This window comes from Indicator indicator, chromosome 1, assembly GCF_027791375.1.
Source record: "Indicator indicator isolate 239-I01 chromosome 1, UM_Iind_1.1, whole genome shotgun sequence".
Taxonomy (NCBI): domain Eukaryota; kingdom Metazoa; phylum Chordata; class Aves; order Piciformes; family Indicatoridae; genus Indicator; species Indicator indicator.
The window spans coordinates 25,639,140-25,661,211 of record NC_072010.1 but is presented as its reverse complement, the minus strand read 5'-3'; the positions used below and the strand labels follow the sequence as shown (position 1 = coordinate 25,661,211).

Sequence of the window (22,072 nt, the reverse complement as noted above, 5' to 3'; positions counted from 1 at the left end):
AGTGTCAGAATCACCTCCTTGGATCTGCTGGCAATACACCTTTTGATGCAGCCCAGGATGTGATTTGCCTTCTGGGCTGCAAGCACACACTGTTAGGCTTCCTGTCCATCATGAAGCCTACATCCTTTTCCACAAGGCTGCTTTCTATCACCTCATCCCCCAGTTTGTGTTGACAGTGAGGATTTTTCTGGCCCAGGTGCAGAACCTTGCACTTGCTCTTGTTGAACCTCATGAGGTTCAGCTGGGCCTACCTCTGAAGCTTGTGCAGGTCCCTCTGAATGACATCCTGTCCCTCTGGCATATCAAAAACACCACTCAGCTTGGTGTCATCTGCAAACTTCCTAAACAACAGCCTATTTTAAAGACAGTACCAATTCCTACTCAATGATCACTATCCTTAAAATATCAAATACTGTATTGTATCAGCTGTCAAAGACTGACTCCTCAGTGGACAAGCCTACATGTTTTTCCAGTCACAATCAGTTTATTATTGTACATCCTAGGTTACTTTGAACAAATCTTTTTCCTTGCATGAAACATGAGCTATAAAATTCTGTTACACAATTATCTTTCTTTAACATACTGGTTTCTAAGATATATATATACACACATAAAATGTTATTGAACCTTTCCTCTATAAATATTAGACAATATATAAAGTCAAAAATCTATTCTCTTTTAACTCAGTGCAGAACTTAAACAGTTGTGGCTCCATACTGAATATTATCTTTTTTTTCTTTCTGATATCAAGCATCTGTAACTTTGAAGACTGTGGTAACTCTTCTAGTTTAATTTCAATTCATGCTAATTCACTGAAGAAGGTAGTATTTATAGTACACATTAAGAGACACAAAGTTTGATTAACACAGTATTACGCCATTAAGATTAACTTCATGTATTTTCAGCAGAATATCGTATGTAGCCACATTTTCTATTTCTGAAATCCAAGAAACAAAGCTTACCTACAACTACAACTGGGATTTGCAGAACTGACAGACACTCTCAGGTGTGTGTGTTTCATCCAAGGCTATCTATTAACAAGCAGGCACAACAGATGAAAAGCAAACACGTGCTGCTGTGGCTCACAGAGGTCTGTTTTCTCTCTTGGCTGCATGTGGTGCAAATTGTCCTTTGCTGGGTTAGGCATAGCAATACTGACTGGATTATTTCTAGTAGATATTACAACTCATACTGCAAGGGGAGGAAAAGGGTTGCAATAATTAAAAGGCTTCCAGACTCCACCTCCCACTTTTTGGAAAAGGAATACTATCATCTGCACAAAGAGAACAAAGATCTAAGTGTGCAAACGATTAAGGATTTGAACATCCAACATACAAAGAAAGGCTGAAGATAACTAGGATTGTTTAGCCTTAAGAAGAGAAGGTTTGAAGAGAATTTATATGTGTGTGTGTGTGTGTGTGTGTGTTCCAGGGCCTCGTGGGGAAGGAGGTGGGGAAAGGGTGGGCAAGAAGTAGAGATGAGGAACCCAAACTCTTCTCAGTGTCACCCAGTTACAGGACAAGTAGCAGTGAGCATAGAAAACTCCACCTAGGCCTAACTAAAAACTTGCCATGGAAATCTCCATCCTTAGAAATACCAAAAACCTAATCAGACAAGATCCTGAGCAACTTGCTCTAGGTGACCCTAGTTTTAGCACAGATTTTAGTCTAGGGACCTCCAGAGGTCCCTCCCATCCTCAGCTATTCTACAATTCTTTGAAGTTTCTGTGATTCTGCTAGCTGACGAAAGTGCTCTGACAATGAAGTTTCAGGAGAATCTTGTAATTAGCACTAAAGAGAAGAATGGAGAGGCATAAATATTAAAATGATTTTGATGAGCATGGAAAAACAAGCAAACAAAAAAGTGTAGCGTACAAGCCCAGGACAGTATATATTGAAGCTTCCTTTCAGATGGACTCAATTCACCTCAGCCTCAAATAGCAGATACAACTCTAAGAAGCACTTCTTCCAAGTCTATTTCTGCATTCATATAATGATATCTAAGATACTGAAAGATACAATGGGGGATGTGATATTTCCATGAGGAACAGAGTGGATGAGAAAGTCTTTCCAATCACCTAAAAGCTACACAAAACAGAACAAAAAAACAAACTGAAACAAACAAAAACAAATTAAAAACAAAACAAACAAAAAAACACCAAACAACAAAACAGCTTACTTCTGCAGGCCATACATGCCCTTGCCAAAGACACAGAAGAAGCAGCAGCAAAGATGATTTTTGGAACCATAGGGGCCCCAGGCAGAGGCTCCACAAATCTCTTCAGGGAAAAAGAATAAGAAGAACAAAGTAGCTCCAACCTCCTGAGCATCTTGCTTGGAAGACAAATGCAGTCTTACACAAATGTTTCCTTAAGTTTCAGCTATTCTACCTATGAATATTAACAGTCAAGTGACCATCAGTCACAGACATGACTCACAGATACCTTCCAATTTACCAAAATAGATAATGTATTTCACTGTAGTAGCAGGAGGAAAAGAGTATATTAACTTTTGACAACTGCATGTCAGTGAACTTCTTGCTCATGAAGGAATATGTTACAGCAAACTACCCCATCAGATGTGTACACACTGAGTTTACAATGAAGTCTCAATCTCAACAGAAAACAGCAAAAGTTCTCAGCCATCAAGTATAACACACCACTTATCAAGGTTTTTCATCTCCTTTTTCTTTCCATAACTTAACTCAGCCACAATGCAGCTTTCAGAGGCCCCCTGTTAAGTTTTATTTATTAAGATACAAATAACTATTTGAAGAGGGATGAAGTTGCTTTCTACAAACTTGGATTTTACTTCTCATTTCATGCAAAAGCTCTTGCCCCATTCTTTCAACATTCCAATTCCTGCAGTTGAACAGCTGCAGCTAGTGCCCTTCTGCATAGATGGTGAACTTCCAAGTCCACTCTCCAGAACACTGCAAAGCTCATTTTCACTGCATAACATACTCAGATGTATTAGATCAAATTTGCTCAGATTATGGAGATGCTACACATTTGGAGCTGACAAAACTGTAGCTACTTTCTGATATATGTAGGTCCTACTGGAAAGGGAAGACAGCTTCCCTATTTTGCAAGATATAAAACAAATTACACTTTATGTAAGAATGCTCTCCTGATTTCAAAGTTGTTTTTTTTTTAGTTTTAATTGAAGGTTCTTAACATTAAATATGACAGTTAAGATTTTTATCTCAGTTATTTCAAAAAGTATTTTTTGGATGTAGCAAGCTACACAAAGTATTGCTGAAGAGTAATACCAAATTCTGATCTGTCAGGCATCAGCAATCCAAGACACAACTTGGCTTCAGCCAGTTCATTACTAGCTTAAATGTGCATTTCATGGTTACTATTCTATGTTTAATGAAAGCATATCTTACTGTTTTATATTTCTTTCTGTAGTACAAAAGAATCTTTGTTTCAACAGGGTTGCACAGATTCTTTTGTGAATCAATGGACACTTTTTTTTCCAAATTCATATTTGTGTTTATAAATATTCAACACATCTTTCTACAAATCAAAAGAGAAAATATGAAAAAACCCTGTAATAGTGGCTCTTAAAGCAGGCAGTCAATTACATGACATTTTCTAAATTATATTGACTTTTGAGTGTTTGTCACAGAGTATGAAGACTTAAAAATAAAAACAATTACGATCACATAAAACTGATTACAGTGTCACATTGCTGGTACTGGATGCTTTATTCAAAGAACATTATTTTCATCCTTCTGTCTACACCGTCCCCGTACTAAAAAGCATGATATGAATAACAATTTCACTTGTAAGTGAATAACTTGCCCTATCTCACTTTTAGGTAATTTCAAAACCTAATACCTATTCTGCCTTTCCATTTTGTAGGATGTTGAAGAGGATAAGAATTGTTCATATTTATGCAAGTTCTCAATGAATTGTTATGTTGGAACAATTTCAGTGATGGAACCCAATTTAAAATCAGGCTAATCACATTACAGAGTTGCACTGATATCAAAGAATTGATATCACTGGTATAAATCTTAGTAATTCTAACACCTAAACTACTTAAGACTTACTTAAGATTATCATATTCCATGTACTTCAACAGCAGAACAAACTCTAAGCTACAAAAATTACCAGAACACAAATTTTATCAGAATCAATAGGCTGATCAGAAGTTGAGGTGCTTCTCTACTGGAAATAACAGATTATTTTAGAGATTAATGTTATTAATAATCTTTATAAATTGGAAGTTACGAAACTATGGTTCAAATAGCTAAAATCCATCCTAATCCTATGGTTGAAACAGGTATTTCTATCATTAAGGAAGTAATATGTGACTCTTCACAAATAACCATTTTTTTCTTTTTTAATTATTCATCATCTTTATGCTGAATATCACATATTGAGTACTGTGTGAACTCACAGTGCATCCAAGCCAATCCTTTGCAAGACAGAAACGAGAAGCAGATCATCAAATTCAAAACTGATGTTTCAGATGACGCTACCTCCAATTATAAAAGCAAGTTCTAAATTTCACTTAAAAGAAAGCTCAAGGGGTTCTGTGTATGCAAGGATTAATAAAACTCCACAACTTGGCATTTCCAAACACATGAAGAGTAATTAAAGATCAGTCCACCACTTCATCAACATAAACACACAATACTACACTGACCCTTTGGCCACTAGGCACATACAAGGTATGAACTCATGAGTTAGTTGCACTGATACTGTTCTGTGTAGAGTACTGCAAAATTGTGTGGTTATGGGACAGCAACACAAGTTGATTTGAAAAGGCAGATTTACAAAGACAGGCTAAGATAGAAAAAAGAAAACAAACAAAAAATGCAGTAACAAGTAATGAACGGATAAGATTACGAGATTGATTTAAAATAGCCTGGATAGCTTATTAAGTTAACACAGCTGTGTTAATACTGTGCACAGTATTTATCAGGATATAAAAGTCTCAATTTGGTACTAACCAAATCACAGATTTCATTCCACTGACTAAATTCAGTATGCCATGAAAAGGAAACAAACTCTTCAGCAGAAATTGAAAGATCATTACACAGTTTTGGCATGCTGGGTTTTGTTGGGGTTTTAAGGACACGATAGAGATAGTGATTTATAAATTTGAAAAGTATGAGTGAAGACACTGAAGCATTAACATGCAAAGAAACAACTGCACCACAGACTTCTAGACAACAACCTTCTGAATTTAATGAGCCCTACCCCTTCACTTTTACATCCTTGAGTACTTATCTAAAAGCCAAAGTGTGTAGGGGTGACAGTAAGGGAACATATGGAGGAAAAGAAAGATTAGTATATGTCATGGGTTCAGCCAGTTGGATCTGCTGCTGAGTATTCAATATGATGCTGACGTCATGCCAGCTTTAAAATGAAAACGCTGGCTGGAGCAAAGTACCATGGGGCTGGTAGTTTAGACTGCAACATGAGAGGCTTGTGGTTTCTGGTTGCTGCTTCCAGCTTCCGTTTTCGGGGTGTTGCTCTTTTCCACTGAGGTGGCTGTGGGCCTACAGAATGAGTGGTCATTTTATCACTGGCTTCTGCTGCTGCTTCTGCTTTTGCTGTGCTTTCCCACAAAACAGGCTAAGATAACTGTATACCATATCATCTCATTAAACTTATCTCCACCCAGAGCTTTTTGTGTTACTTTCCCTCCTGACTTGGGGGAAACACAGAAGAGTGTGAAATCAGGAGAGTCTATTTTGACAAGATTCAATTACTGCTTGTTAAAAGAATTTTGTATACTTTTTTTCTGTTGTGTCTTTGCTATGTTGATGTATCTGCTTTTCAGGGGCAGCTGGGGCTGATGCGCTGGGGCCCAGCCCCAGTTTCGTTACAATTACATAAAACCTTATGCACTTGTAGTTGATGTGCACTTTCTGGTGGTGCTTATAACCTCAGGGAAATGGATTGATGTTATGATGTTGATGTGCTGGTTACTGGCATGTTATGATATGGTTACTCTGCTAGCCATGTGGTTTAGATGTAATCTCACCCAACTGATGGGCCAGGTCTTGTCCAGGGTGATGCAGGTCTTTCCTAAGAATACTACCTGGAGATCTACCTCAAGGCTGGATAATCATGACTGGCAGGGTATGTGGAAGAGTATGGGCAACTGCCTAGGATGCTAGTCACCTCCAATTTCTTGGAATTTCACCCCTGAACAAGTGCAGAATCTTGGCAAGCTGGTAAAATTTTTGGCAAAAGTATTTTGTCAGCCTGGAAGTACCTGAGAGACAGAAATCACTGTGGTGTGTTGGAGCCTGGCCCATGCCTCTCAAGCCCTTCTCATCACTGTTCAGAACACCCAGGGGCAAGAGGTCTCTCAACTTACAGACAACTGTGGCTATTCAGACCCCAACAGCAGGCATGGTAGCTGCACCAAAGAACCAGCCTGTCAGTATCGGTCACCCCTGTACAGAAAAAGAAACACACAATGAAAGCAGTTCATCTTGCAAAGGATGAGGATGAATCAGGGTCATCACAGGAACAAGAGGAAGAGCCAGAGGTGCTCATTCCATCTCTTATCCCTGGCCTTGAAAGACAGCCAAGGACAAATAATGATGAAATGGCTACCAGGTTCTGACAATACGAGGAAGGTCTCTCTTCCTCTGTACAGGCCTGTGTTTCAGCTGTGAAGAAATTGTTCCAGCAGGTCCATAAACTCAAAAAAGAACACATCCTGTCCCCCACCTGTATGGTCCTGTGTTTCAGCTACAAGGAACAGGCACTTCCCTAAGGGAGAGAATCTGGGAGGTACACACCATGCTGTATCCTGTGGTTTTACTTCCATGACCATGGGGAGAACATGAAGAAAGGGGATGGAAAATCTTCAGTCCTAGCTGCATGAGTCTGTGAATTACAAGGGAATTCTCCCCAGAATAACTTTGCCCCAGTTTCTAGTGGAAAATAGCTCAAAAAGACCAGAAGAACTGATACTGCTTCTGATCTTCCTGAAGGGAAGATCATCTTCACAAAATGCAAGTGATTCCACTCAGAATTACAAGTGCCCTGCCTGCAACTAGGTGGAGGAGAGGGACAATTCAGTTTATTGGACTGTATGGATCCAATGTGGAATCTGCAAAAGTATAAAGCCTTAGTAGACACAGATGCACAGTGTACTCCAATGCCACCAAACTATGAGGGGTGTATGTTTCTGGTGTGACAGGGGCATCCCAACAGCTGGATGTGTTGGAAGCTGAGCACCAGTATGCAAGCCACAGTCCGCTTTCACTTAAAAGGGTGGAAGGGGTCACTGGAACCAACTGCCCCAAAGGTGGAAACACCCCCCCCATTTGGACTGATCCAAACTGTACTGCAACAGGGTGGAGCTCCAGAGCATCTGCAGTAAGAAGCCTGCTGTGTACTGCACGGTGATCTATTTTGAGTGAGAATGCACAGTGAATGAACGAGAGGTGGAGTATGCCATGGGTTTAGCTAACTGAATCTGCTGGTGAGTATTTGATACCATGCTGATGTCATGCCAGCTTTAAAATCAAAGTGCTGGCCAGAGCAAAGAAAGTGTCATGGGGCCTGCAGTTCAGATTGTGACATGTTTCTGGTTGCTGCTTCCAGTATCCAGTCTGGGGTGTTGGTCTTTTCCGCTGGTCTGGCTGTGGGTTGGTGAAAGTTACTTTATCACTGTTTTTTGCTGCTGCTGCTTTTACCACGGTTTTCTGTGAAACAGGCTAAGGTAATTGTACCTCCTATCATCTTATTAAACTCCTTATCTCAAACCCAGGATGCTTTTTTTCCTGTGTTACTTTCCCTCGAATCTGAGGGTAGGGGACTTGTGAGAGCAGAATGCACCAAAGCAGTACAATATATAACTAAGTACACAGCCAAATGCTTAGTCCTGTAAAACACATGCTTTAAATGGGGAATCAGGTCATGCTTTTGTAAAAATAGCATCTTGAAAGAGAAAGGTGCTAACCCTTTGCTTGATGCAAAACGATAAAACATAGGTAGAGTTTCAGGTGGGAGTAGGGGGAAAAGCCCTAGATGGGAGGTGTTTTATTAATACCAGCCTCAGAATTTTATTACTTCAGTGTGATAAAAATAATTTAAAAGCCTTTAAGTATTCACCTCCCTTATAATCCATGAACTGAATCCTGTAAAGACAAGTCAGATGTACAGCTAAGAAGAAAATAGCTATTCAGAGCTAAGTGGAAAGGAATACTCAGTGATACTCTCGCCTTGGCAAATTTTAAAAAGTTATCAACTATAGAAATGTATCAGTACTTCATACCAGAACCACAGAAGATTCCAAGACACTTGCTGAGTTATCACAAGTGCTTCAGGACTGAACAAACTTCCCACCCATAAACACCTCTTGTCAAAGATTAATTTAAAATGCCAAAACAATCAGTTATACTAAAACAAATTAAGCAAACACCCAGTCATTCAAAGATTTTCTGTAAATTTTCCATGAAAGTATTAGATAATGACAACAGCTATAGTACTGTTCAATAGCTGCCCATGAAATGCTATTACAAACTCTTGTATTGGGTACTGCTCTTTCCATATGGCTCTGGTAGTTTCTAGGGTAACATCCAGAATAGGTTAGAATGGAGCTAGTATAAGCACAATAAAAGGGACCTGTTGGGATAGGCAATAACTTGGACAAGGACTGCCACCTCCAGTTAAGTATTACCTACAACAAAGCTTACACACGCCTAAAAACAAAGCAAAACAACTTAAAAATTCCCTAGAATGTGAGGTTTTTGGAATAATACTATCAGCAGAGAATTATATTACAAGAATGGAAAGGCTTCCACCAAGAAAATGGAATAGGTTTCTCAAGCCTGCAAAGCTGTTTCTACACTCACATGGCACATGTCTTCTCAAACAGCAGACAAAAACCAAAAGTGATTCTTCCCCCCAAGACATGAGCAGAACTGTTCCACAAAGATGTTGCAGCAACAAAAACCATATGTAAATGGATTCAAAGAATCCAAATAAAAGCGAACATCAGCTGAAGATGACTCTCAACCAACATTCACAGAAAAGAAGTAAAAATGGAAAGAAAAATATTCCTTATCTATGCCTCCCTTTACATTTTTGCTTATGACCACTACTATGGAAAGCCTGTAGGGCAAGAAGGATCTTTCACACAACCCAACCCATTTCTTCTGAAGCTGCAAATGCCACTCCTACATGTACGCAATGTGACAGAGCACTAAAAAATGGCTTACCTCTTGTGATGGGTGACTAACAGCCAAGAAAATGAGAAGAGCTAGGCAGAAGCGTGGGCTGTAGTCAACAAGAACTGCAAGAGACTTTTTGAACTATGCCTGGTGTTTGACCCAGTTCTTATAAGCACTCTCTACCCTGACAAAATATACATAAAAGCTTTCAAGATTGTACAAGGAGAACGCTGGTCAGCCACACCTGTATCAGATTGAAATCTATTCAAATCTGCATCACATCATCTGTTTAAAGATTCACAGGCAAAACGAGCAGCATGTATCAGCACCAGTCACAATTTTTTTAGCAGCAGTTGGCTTCCTGTTCACCTTCCTTATTTTGCACTGCCATTTAATCACCACTACAAAACTGAAAAAAAAATCTAGGTAATTCAAACTGGAACAAACAAACAAAGCAATTTATGTGGTCACATTTGATGAAAGCTGGCCATAAAAAGACAGTTCAAAATATAGACTGAAGGAAAAATACTAAACCTATTAAAATACTGGAAAACCAGAGAATTAAAGAAGCAAGTCAATGAAAACAATGAAAGGCCATTCGAGATATATTATATAAAAACTAATTAAAGCCACATGTGGAAATTTTGTACTAGGAAATGTGTGAAACAAAAATACACTTGAAGTAGAAGAATACAAGTGGATAGAATGGCCCATTTCCACCACAATATCCTACTTACTGGAATTTTATTTTTAAAATAAATTTTTAAATGTCTGTCTAACCCATATGTACAGAAGTTTATCAAGATGAAAAGGAAATATGTAGAAAGTCAAGCAGTACATCTATCATAATAATAACAACATCTTTGACAGTACCCTAAGAAAACTAATGGAGCTGTTCAAAGGGGAAAGGCCTCCTCATCAGTAGTAGAGCCAACATGGTGTCAAATACCCCTAAGGAGAAATCACTATGAGCAATTAGAGGATTATATTGTTTGCAAGGAAAGCCTTTTCCAGTTTGGTGGTTTGCAGTACACAAGGGTCAGTGCATACACATCTCAGAAAGCACATGCTGAACCTGGAAATTCATATTAAACCTAAAGATCAAAATAAACACCATCACAGAAGAATGCATGAGGTACAATGAGGAATTCCTTCCTACTTTTCTAGAAAAGTAAAAATAATACAATATTCTATAAAATCATTCCAGGAAAGCCTTCAGCTCAGACTCTTGACATCTTCTGACCTTCACAGTATTAACAATAGCATGTTCTTTTCAAGGATAACTGTAAGAAGTTCATATTGAAGGCTGAACCCTCTCTCTAGTATGTCTTCTACTGGAATGATAAAAAATGAAAAATTACACAAGCAATACCAGAAACTCTACCAAGTGAAACTCTATTAAATAAATTCACAAGTATAGTAGAACTTTGAACACAAGTTTGAAGGAAAACAAGTGTCACAAAAAAAAGCATCAAAAGAAACAACTAATCCCATAAGCAGTATAGGCATGCCAAAGAACAAAATACTATCTGAGCTGAAAGGTGGCTGTTAAAATTTGGCAAAACTGAAAATCCAACAAAACATTGGACACGGAAAAAAGATTTTCAGCACTGCATAAAAGGCACTTCATCGCCTCACAGATACAATAAATTACTGTGTCCATCAAGATCAGAAGGTACTACATAAAGTATGCCTGAAACTTAGTAACTGAGACCACGGTGTGGAGCCACCAAAAGAATTATTTTAACGTAAAAACTGTTCAAGGGAAAACATAAGAGAAAAACTTAACAGGAAAGAAGAGTGACCGTCTCTGTGACAAGGGCAAGACAAACCAAAGTTTTGTCTCAGACATTTTTTACTGCTTCCACACAGATGCAGAAATACTGAACTGACTTAAGCTTTACGGAGAAGAGAGCAATAATCTCAGAGAAAATAACAAAACCAAAACAAACAAAGAAAACCCCAACTACAAAAAAACCACCAACCAGCATTTCAGTCTTTAACTATCAGATAATAAAAGAAGTCTTAGCTATGCAGAATTACAATGCCAAAAAGCTATTAGCAAATGGCTTATAGATATCAAATATGTTATAGTACAGCCAATATTTCTCTTGAAGACTGACATATCAAACTGAAATCAGCTCTTTAAGCACTCTCAACTCATCAGCAAACTTGCATTAAGTTATTCAAAAATAGTAAAAGTTGAAGGAAAATACAACACACGCCAAATGAAAAAATAAAAATTTTAAAAAAAACCTAGTTCTCTTCATGCACAAACATCCCCCCAGAAAATGCCTCTAAACTACAAATCTATATTTTACTTAAAGTTACTATTGAAATCCTTAATACAGAATCAGATAATGTTTATTAGTTTAGGTATATGCCATCAGCTTTACTTTTTTATCTGCCAAATTCGCTACGTTTGTTTCTTAGGCAATTTCAGTTTCAAAAATACAAGCAGAAGTTTCATCCATTCACTTCCCTCAGAAAAAAAAAATCAGCAGACACAATGTAACCTCTCTCTGCTGTGGGAATACTGACTATTTTATATTACAGTCCATCTGTTAAGTAATGACTGATCCAGAATGCATTGCTACTGCAGCAGACTCCCAAGCAGTTTCACATTCATGTATGTCTACCCAGTGCTGAGAGAACTGTTAAACACTCTTGTGTTTATTTTTAAATATGAGCATAGTTTCCAACAATAGGAACTAATTAGCAGGTAAATCTTATATGGAAGCACTGTCACAAGCACTACATGTCCTCAACACAAATACCAAAACACATTTGAACCTTCTCCCGCAAAGACAAGCCAATGCGAGTCCAGTTGCTGATCAATTAACTGCCAGAATTAAAATAATCTTAAATACCAGTAACAAGAATGAAAGAAAATGAGACAAGATTAAATATCTTTGTATCTGTCACAATCTACACAAAGCCAGTTAACAAAATAACTGCACGTCATCCCCTTCTTTTGAGTGCTACTGTTAAAGGAATGGATAATAATCCAATAAAGTTATGATAACTTGTACCACACTTGTAAAAAAAAAATAAAATTACAATTCAGGTTTCAGTTGTGTCAAATAGCTTGAAGAAAGGAGTGGGAAATATACCAGATCACTGTTTTGACATATTCACAAAACTATTAGGGCTTTAACCCTGTGTGTTCATATAAATCATAAATATTAAAATAATCTGACCAAACCATGTCTTTCTCTGCATGCTGCAGCTTTTCAGTTCAGTCTGTGCTAGGTCAAATGCAAATAACTGTCAAAAAGATGAACATATCCTTTTAAAGTGTTTGAAACAAAATATATTCTTTACATGACTGTACAAATTGAGTGATGGTTAGAAGCATTAAACTCATCTGAAACAAAGGCAGTTTCAATTAATTGCCATTCAGTTTTGGGCAGTCATTTTTCTGTCCTATTTTACATGCAAAAATTTTGGATATTTCATTGACTGAACTGCTTCAAAAGCAAATCAAAAGATTTGCTGCAGCAAATCTTGCATTCAGGAGCAGCACCAAATTGCACATAATTGAAAGTGATTCATTTTTTGATCCACTCGTTTGGCTTCTGTAGGTTCCTCAGGCTTTGGTGTAGGTAGCGCAAAAACATTAAGTCATACAGTCCTGCAGTAACTCTTTCACTCCATGAAGTGAGCAGATGACTAAGGAGCTACATTTTAGCGTCTTCTTATTTCAAGCTATTTACCATCATATGATAGTTATTTTGCAATACACAGACCTTAAACACAATTAGCAGCAGCACTTTGCAGACAAGAACATGTTTTGGAAAGCATGGCAAATTAGTAAAACATAAGCAACCCAACACAATACTGCAATACAAGTAACTATTCGAGATATAAAAGCATATTATAAAATCGTTGAAAAAAATCTTCCTCCTCCCCCTTTCTCCACATAACACACTCAGCTAGCTCAGAGCAAACAGGGTTAAACCCTTCACATGTTTCAGCCACTAAGATACCAGCTCAGGCTGCTTTTTTTTAATGTATTTCACTTAAAAACAGATACTACGTTCATGCCACTCTTCTTCCAATGAGGTTACAGGGCAGCGTCCAGCACCCGAAATTCCAAATTACTTAATCTCTTTAATTTTTACATTGTGAACTGCACACACTCCACTTCTGCAGGAGGCGGCTGGGGGGAGGCACTGGCAAGGGGAAGTGGCCTGTCTGTACTAGGTAGGGTCCTGCTTGGAGTTTAGGGAGTGCTGAGGGGGTTTCTGCCACATGCACGACTAGGAGACACGCAGGTCGTAACATTAACGTGAGAGAGGGATAAGAGGAGTTTGGGAAGGAAAGATGGTTGGGGAAGGGCCATGCGTGTAGAAGGGGCACGGAAAATGAAGGTCCCTTTCGGACTGCACAGAGGCGGAGGGGGGTTCTAGGGAGCATCTCCGGGAGGAGGTAGCCTACGCCGGCCGGTGCCCAGGGGCCCTATGCCCGCCGGGGCGTCACCGGGGCGGGGTGCACGGCCACTTACCAGGTTCAGCACCGTCTCCACGATGTCCCGGTTGCTGACCTCCCCGACCTGGATGAGTCCGATGAGGACGGCGAATTTCATCCGGATATTGCGGATCGGCACCGACGGGTTAATCATCCCCGCGGGCAGCACCACGGACCCAGAGCCCGACGCCCTCAGCTCCCCCATCACCGCAACGCTGCTGCCGCCGCCTCCGCCTCCGCTGCCGGCCCCGACGGAGATGAGTCCCGCGGGCTGCGGGTCCGGCCCCGACACTGGCTTCTCGCTCGCCATTTACCCCCCGCCGTTACCGGCACCTGCCGCCTCTACCTCCCCGCCCGGCCGGGCCGAGCCGCGCATCCACCGCAGTCGCACTCGGCGGGGCCGCAGGGAGACGGCCCGAGGCGCAGGCACCGTCCCAGGAGCCGCTCCCCTGCTCCGCTATAATGAGGGATTATTATGGGCGCCGATGCCCCGTTAGCCGAAGGCTACCAAACCGGGGCCGCTTCCCACCGCGGGGCAGGCAGAGCGAGCGCCGCGAACGTGGCGCGGTGCGGCCCGGCGGAGGCGAGCGGCGCGTGGAGCTGACGGCGAGGCGAGCGATTGCCGCTGCCGCTGTTGTTGTGGAGCCGAAACCACCGCCGCTCACGCCGCCATGTTGCCGCCCCCTGCCTGCGGTAGCCGCTAGGGCGCCTGCGCCGAACCCGTCTAGGGGAGTGGCCGAGCCAAGCCCCCCCAGCCGGCCGGCAGACAGGTGAGCAGGTGCACGGGGGCTGCGTTGCCGCCGTGGCGGCGTGAGGGGCCACGCTGAGGCACAGAGCCACCGCCTCCCCGCTGGGGAACCGCAAGCCTCCTCAGGCCGGCGCCCACCCGCTCCAGAGAGACTGTGCACCACCGCCTGAAGAGACAGGGAGGCGCCCGCCAGCCCGCCTCGACGTAGGATTATCCCCTCTGCCGAGTGCTCGGCCTTTTCCCTCCGCCCCAGGGCTCCCCCTGCGGGAGGAGCGAGCTGCGGAGCCGCCTCTGAGAGGTGCGGGCTGCGGTCGCTGCCATGGTAGTTGGCCCCCGCTGCAAGCTGGAGGCTCCCATCTTCGGGAGTGTCCCCTCCTCGTCTCCCCCAGGACCTTGCTGGTAAGGGGCCCTGGGCTGCTGGGATAGCTGCTAGGCTCCTCAGCCAGCTCCCACACTTTCGAGCTTCTACGGTTTCGGCTGTGCCTTCCGCACACTGGTCGCGCGCTTCTGCGTGAGGGGTGCCCATGTAGGGACCTTTTCGGGTGAAGGGGGTTTAACAAACTTCGGTCTTTACAAGTGGTCAGGTTTCAGTGAGGGTGTCAAGGGTTGTGCAAGGTCTCCGTAGCTGAGGTCTCTTTGGCCATGGGACAACTGAAACCCTGGAGTCTGCCAGCCTGAGAGCTCCATCCCTCTTATATCTTGGCTTCATAGTGGCTGTCATCGCAAAGTTGACTTTTACAATAAATCTTGTTCCCTGGTCTCGGAATACGATCGGTCCTGTCTCTTCTGTAACCCCAAATTTAGGAATTTGGCTGGATTGCTGGTCCTCTTTATATCCAGCTTTTAACTGTATAAACAGTGAAACAGCAGGACATTATCACTACATCATCCAGGATTACAGCAGATGCTCTAAACTCTACCAAGAAGAGAAAGATCTCAGCTCTGTACTATAGGATACATTAACTCTACATACTTATCTACACAGTGTGTTACATTTACTTGTTTGCTGGGAATCACAGAATCAACTTTATTTCAGAAAGCTGCAAAAGATGGGGGAAAAACCGAAAAGATTGATTATTGGAGATAAGAAAGCACAAAGTGGTCCTGGAGGGAAATTCCTGTATGATTTGCCACCATTCATGAGCAGCAGAGTAAAGTGATACTTTAATTTCATAGACTTGTTGAGGAGCCAAAGGTTCCATAACCCCCCAACCTCATAGCAGAACTAGCAAAACTGAATACACATGCAGTCAACCGCTTTGCTATATAGTCAGCCTATATTAGTTTAAACACTTAAAGAGGGGAGTGCTTGAGTGAAGTAGCTAGGCAGACTTTCAACTGTAGTGGATGGAAGCACTTGTATATCACAGTGTGAGTCTTAGGCACAGTAACTTCCAGCTAGTGGATAATGACGAGCTGATCAAGTACTGTGTTTCAAATTGCACTTGCTGTTTCTGTCCTTGGTTAAAGTAAGTCCTGTTCTAGAAGCTTTTAAAAAGATTCTCCAGAAAAAAGACAAAAATCCTTAACTTGGGAACATCAGTGAAAGCTTCCATTACTTGTTTTACTTTACCCCATTTTCCATTAAAACAAATGACCCACAAACAAAACCCCAGAACAAGCAAGCAAACAAAACCCAAACAAAAAAACAACTACAAAGGCAAACAAACAAAAAAGGAAGTAGGGAAGGCTGCCCAAAAGTGTTCATCTTGATTCCAGAGAGAAATAATTCCTGTTTTTAATGATCCTTTCTGGAAACCAAGTAACCTTTTAAAGTTTGGGAGTCCTTCACTTTGTGTAACCTTAATTAATTTTACATGTAAATATTTTCAAAAATTCAAGTTGCAAAACTGAAACCTAAACTTGGAAGTCTGTAATAGCCACTAAAAATTGTAGCATGTTAATTTGGATCTCTATGTACTTACTAACTTTTACTAATCCCAAAATAACTCTGTAACATTGAGATCCATTGCTACATTTGCTTAAAATTTGTCAGTGACTTGTTCATATTTGTAACAGAACAGATGGATCAATAGCACAACCACGTAAACTTACTTTCTCTAGAAAAGTGGGATAATGAAATATGGTTTGATGTTTTAGTATGTGTTCTATACCTCATACTACTATTCATGGAAGACTCCTTGATTTACACATGTACCCAAATGCTGGGGTAGCTCTTGACTACAGCTGCTCCATATACATCTATCAATACATTCCCCCACACTGAATTTCTGATAAAGCTGAAGTCATGAGTTTGTTTAGAAGTTTTATTTATTAAATCCTTCATTATATAATTTTCCGTTTAGGACTTTAACTGGCTGAGTCTCATTTCCTCTGCTGAAATCTCATAATATCCCACATGTATTAAAGCAAAAAAACCTCTTATTAAAAGAATGTGAATTTCTAAGATTGTTTAATAGGAGAGACTTCCTTTAGTTCTTAATCTTGTATTTGGTTTTACAAATACATTTTTACAAAATCATATTCTCTTTATTTTTATAAGCTGAAACAATGTTAAGTATCTGTCTTCTCCAATTAACGGTGTTTGTTTTGATAAGAAAACATTCAGGTCATTCATCAACTCACATGAATGTTATTGTAGCACTGGCTCTCTGAAAGAACAACAAATCTGTAACACTAATCTCAGTCCAGTAGTAACTGCAGCCCTTGTGTTCATTTGCTTCCATTTTAGCACCTTATCAGACTCAAAATTAAGAGTGTGTACACTAGAAATGCCACAAAACACGATTAATTTCTTTTAAAATAATGTTTGTCTCGTCTACTGTATATTGACAGATACAGTAAAAAGACTTTAAATTCCATAGTGACAATTTTAGTGGGGTCTCATTCCAGCAAGGTGTTCTGCATTAGCAAATCCCAGTGTTTATGTAATTATAACCATTTTCAGTTCAGCTTGCAAGATCAGTCACTGATAAGGCCCAGACTAGGTGGGACAGGAGACAGTATGTGTGGAAGGATGTTATGCACTCCTTTACCCTTCAAAAAAACAAGACTGATGCCAGGATCTGATCTCATACATTTCTGTAATTTTCACAACATTTGCTCCCCACTGAAATGGGAGAAAGCAGTGCCTTTTCTCCCAAAGCATACCTTTGCTTCACCTGTAATAGATGACAGAGAGTTTCTTTTATGGTATGATATTCTTCACATTTTCTCAGCATACATTCTCCATAAATGCCAGAAGGTAGTCTCAAATACAATCTCCAAAATGAAAAATAAAACCATGTATCCATGTTCCTACTCTTGCAACAAGCAAATAAACAGATGGGGAAAAATAAAGCTAACAAATAGTTGTTTCAACTTTTATCTCAATTTTTATGTCAATTATAAAATAAATGGTAGCAATACTACCTTCTTTTTTGGGGAAAAGTATTATGTAGTCATTCAACTGAGAAAGCTTGAAAAAATATGTTTTAGAAGACAGACTCTTGGCTACAAATAATGAAACTACTGAAGTGAATAGGGACTGCTTTGTACAGGAATATCTATTTGCTAAATCTTAGAAAATGGTGTTTTTTTCAGTAGTCAAATTATGTAGATCAGAACTGAACCATGTTTGAAAAAGAGAATTTTCATTGGTCTGCTACAGTGACATCAAAATACTGCTTGCTTTACTGTGTCCATATGAGGACTCCTGTTGTGTTTAATTAGACTATTCTCATGAGTAAAGATAATGTGATTTGTTCCTGTGCCAGGCTCGGGAAGTGCTGTTAGCCCCTTTCTCTTGAAAAACAGGATTTCTTATAAGCTTAATATAAAAAGCTAGGAAATACAAACTGAAAGGCCATGACAGCATCTATACTTATCCTGCTGTGCATACCTATTTCACCAAATAGTTCCATTCACCATTTTTAAACTTCCACATGACAGGGTGCATTAAAGCAGAAGTAAAAAGACTGGTTAGAATTTTCTTACTTCTCTAACTGTAAGTGATTCCCACCTCCTTTTCCTATAATTCCTTTTATTTAGTCATGAGAAAAAAAAAAAAAAAGTGAAAAACACCTTGTATGTATTTCCAGAGGCAAGTTTTGTAGTACCCTGTGCAATTACAGAAACACTTTAACAGGCCTTCCAAGCGAGAGTATAAACATTTCAATCACAGTGAAGCAGATGAAGCCAGTGTGACTTCACTAAATTAATTTACTTTTTATTGCAATAGGTTATTCAAATAATTTGGTTGTAATTTTAAAAAGATGTAGTAAGCATCTACATGGAATTTATGTTTTTCAGGTTTCTCTATGTATTTTGCAGTCAGAGCAGTAAAAATAAAATAGACATTATGTTTATTCTCATGGTTGTAAATACTACCATGAAAAATTCATTGTATGTAAGCTTTTAGTGAAAAAAAGAGCTAATAGTCTCAGAAGCAGTGAAATAGTAACCAGACTTACTTAAAATATAATTAAATTATTTTTAATATATATTTATATATTTTTATTATTAAATGTATTCAATTGTATAAATTAAAGTACATATTCAATTTGTCTGGGGTTTTTTGTTGGTTTTGTTGTTTTTGTTGGGTTTGGTTTGAGTTTTTTTCTTAATTGCTTTCATTATGGTACGATCATAGTAAAAGACTCCTAGATGTAACTAGCAGGATTTGTGATATTACAGAAAACATTCACAATTTGTTATGGTAATGCACAGGTCTTATAGTACTGGTTTTGAAAGGGTTTATTCTGTGATTGATTCACAAATCTTGCTTTAAAACCATGAGTTTGAGCAGCTTAATCAATGCAGACATTTTATTCTCATTTATTTTTTTACAAACAACCATGAGAACATTTTCCCTACTGAAATGAATACAGTAATTTTTAATATTGAAGTTATTAATAGGTCAAATATTATGGAGGTCAGTTACTAGTTTTGATCTCTCTGTTGGTTTTCCTCCATAACTGATTTTTTTTTTCATTTTATTGTTATTGATATCTCTTTTCAAAGACCTGTAGATATTTCAGTCTATATTGTTGGCTCTTTCACAATGGGAATTTGGTAACATACAGACACATAAAGATCTATTTTCTAGGCAAGAGTAAGGATAGTAAGAAAAATCAAGTTAGTTTATCCTCTCCCTGTATTCCTTAATCGGTGTTAAGCACTCCATTTGCATACAGTACGCCAAGCTGCCAGCTAACTTGAAAAATTATCTTCTGACATTTATCACAGTGTGGCAAACTCACAAAGAAATCAGTCCATACTGCCATTTGTAGCCCAAGACACTTTTTACAACTAGTTTTCCATGTGCTGTTTTTAGTAAAAAATATGTTTTCTTATAAATTCCAAACTCTAATTAGGGTTGAAAATATGTAGCTCTTAGAAAATTAATTCAGGTGTCTTAAAAATGATACAAGCAGCAAGCATTGTTTTAAGTTCCATATGTATGAACTAAATTATTGCTGCCTTTGACATTTTTCTTTTAATGTGTTTCTAGACAATAACTTATGATGGAAATTAACTTTTCATGGAAGCGTTCTCTGCAATAATACAACAAACTATTCATTGCTGTTATACATGTCTATTTGCTGAAGAAAAAGCCTAATTCATTGGTAAATTATGTTTATTTTTAATGCTTCTGTGTGTTTTTTTCCTTCAAATTCTTAGAAACAAATAAATGCTTAGACAGAAAGGATGCAAATTGCACACTTCCTATCTATAGTATGACTGTCCTGAAGGGACAAGCCCCAAAACATGCCCTTAGCGAAGCAATGGGCTAAATATCTGTGAATGTCCAAACCTAGACATTTCCAGGGTTCCAGATGGTCCAGGTAAACATGTAGTGTGTGTGATTAACACATCTGTGAACTGTGTGTGCCCCTGGCCATGTTTGGATATGCCCCATTCTATAGGTTCAGCTATCAGGTTCCTCTGTTACGAACAGGCATTAAATTGTCTTTGGACAGTAATTAAACCAGCCAAGATGATAGGCAGTTTGCCTTGTTCTCACCCACAAGTCAACAAGGGCCACGTGCTGCCAGAGTTGCAGCTGAAGGGTCAGCCCTAGCAGGCAAAATACACCTGGGCCGCACACCTGGACCAAGGCAACTCTGAGAGCCTTGTGCCAGAGGCAGAAAGGGGAAAAGCCCTGAGAGAACCCAATCCCGGGAGAGCCAAAGAAAGGCTACAACCTAGTGACAGAGCACGAGAGAGGCTCCTTAGCCCTCTCCGAGCCAAGAAAAGCTCCAACCTGTGAACTGGACACAAAAGAAGACAGGGCCCTTAGCCTTCACCGAACCTAGAGCTGCCTGAATTGGCATTGAACAAGTCCAAGTGCTGGGTGCTGCACTTTGGCCACAGCAACCCCATGCAGCGCTACAGGCTGGGGTCAGAGTGGCTGGAGAGCAGCCAGACAGAAAGGGACCTGGGGGTACTGGTTGACAGCAGCTGAACATCAGCCAGCAGTGTGCCCAGGTGGCCAAGAGAGCCAATGGCATCCTGGCCTGTATCAAGAATAGTGTGGCCAGCAGGAGCAGGGAGGTCATTGTACCCCTGTACACAGCACTGGTTAGGCCACACCTTGAGTACTGTGTCCAGTTCTGGGCTCCTCAATTTAAGAAGGACATTGAGATACTTGAACATGTCCAGAGAAGGGCAATGAGGCTGAGGAGAGGCCTCGAACATAAACCCTACAAGAAGAGGCTGAAGGAGCTGGGGTTGTTTATCCTGGAGAAGAGGAAGCTCAGGGGTGACCTCATTGCTGTCTGCAACTACCTGAAGGGAGGGGAGCCAGGAGGGGGTGGGTTTCTTCTCCCGGGCAACCAGCACCAGAACAAGAGGACACAGTCTCAAGCTGCATCAGGGGAAGTTTAGGCTGGAGGTGAGGAGAAAGTTCTTCACGGAGAGAGTTGTTAGCTGTTGGAATGTGCTGCCCAGGGAGGTGGTGGGGTCACCATCCCTGGAGGTGTTCAAGAGGGGATTGGATGTGGCACTTGGTGCCATGGTTTAGTAGTCATGAGGTCTTGGGTGACAGGTTGGACTTTGATGATTCTTGAGGTCTTTTCCAACCTTGTTGACTCTGTGTGATTCTCTGTGTGTGAATTATAGTTACAGCATCTGGGAAGGTACCGGACAGAGGAGCAAGCCATGAGTCCTGGGTTAATTTGCTACAGAATCCCCCTTGTAGGAAACCACAGATCGCAGCACCTTTATTTCCAATTTAAATTGTTGTATTGGAAATTCCCAGATTTGTGCTTAAATCATTTAACTGTCTTCATGTGTGGAATATGTTACTCACAATTGAATAACAGAACCTGTAAATATACTCTGTAAGTAAGTTATGGTGGTGTCTGACGACACAACCACCCAAAATATTAAATATAAAATACATAAATATATATTTTATTACAATGACCAACAACAGGAGACAAAGAATTGCAAGCTCTCATATCTCGTTAGAAGCATTTTCCCAAACAGATACAATTAAATTATAACTTCAAGGACTTAACATTTATAATACACCCAAAAATAGAGATCAATGAAAGGTTTATAATTGATAGGCTAGTTTATAGCAAGAAAGTAGTGTTTAGTGGCCTAATTTTATTATCAGGGAACACTCAATAGCTTACTGAAATATCATTGATATTATCAGCAGGAGCCCACAGTAACTATGAGTATTATTTCATATAGTTTCCCACTCTACTCAGCACTTGGTTTTTGTACTCCACTCAATGCTTGTCAAGC

The 22,072-nt window shown here is 40.0% G+C and overlaps 1 protein-coding gene across 4 annotated transcripts in view; it reads right to left on the bottom strand.

Moving 5' to 3' along the window:
* The window catches only part of NBEA (neurobeachin), a 486,311-nt gene extending 472,375 nt beyond the window's left edge, over window positions 1-13,936 (bottom strand). For all 4 annotated transcript variants that reach the window (XM_054387432.1, XM_054387415.1, XM_054387443.1 and 1 more), the window contains exon 1: window positions 13,664-13,936. In XM_054387432.1, the coding sequence (XP_054243407.1) occupies window positions 13,664-13,936 (273 nt within the window). The remainder of the gene's footprint in view (window positions 1-13,663) is intronic.
* Between the last annotated feature and the right edge of the window lie 8,136 nt (window positions 13,937-22,072).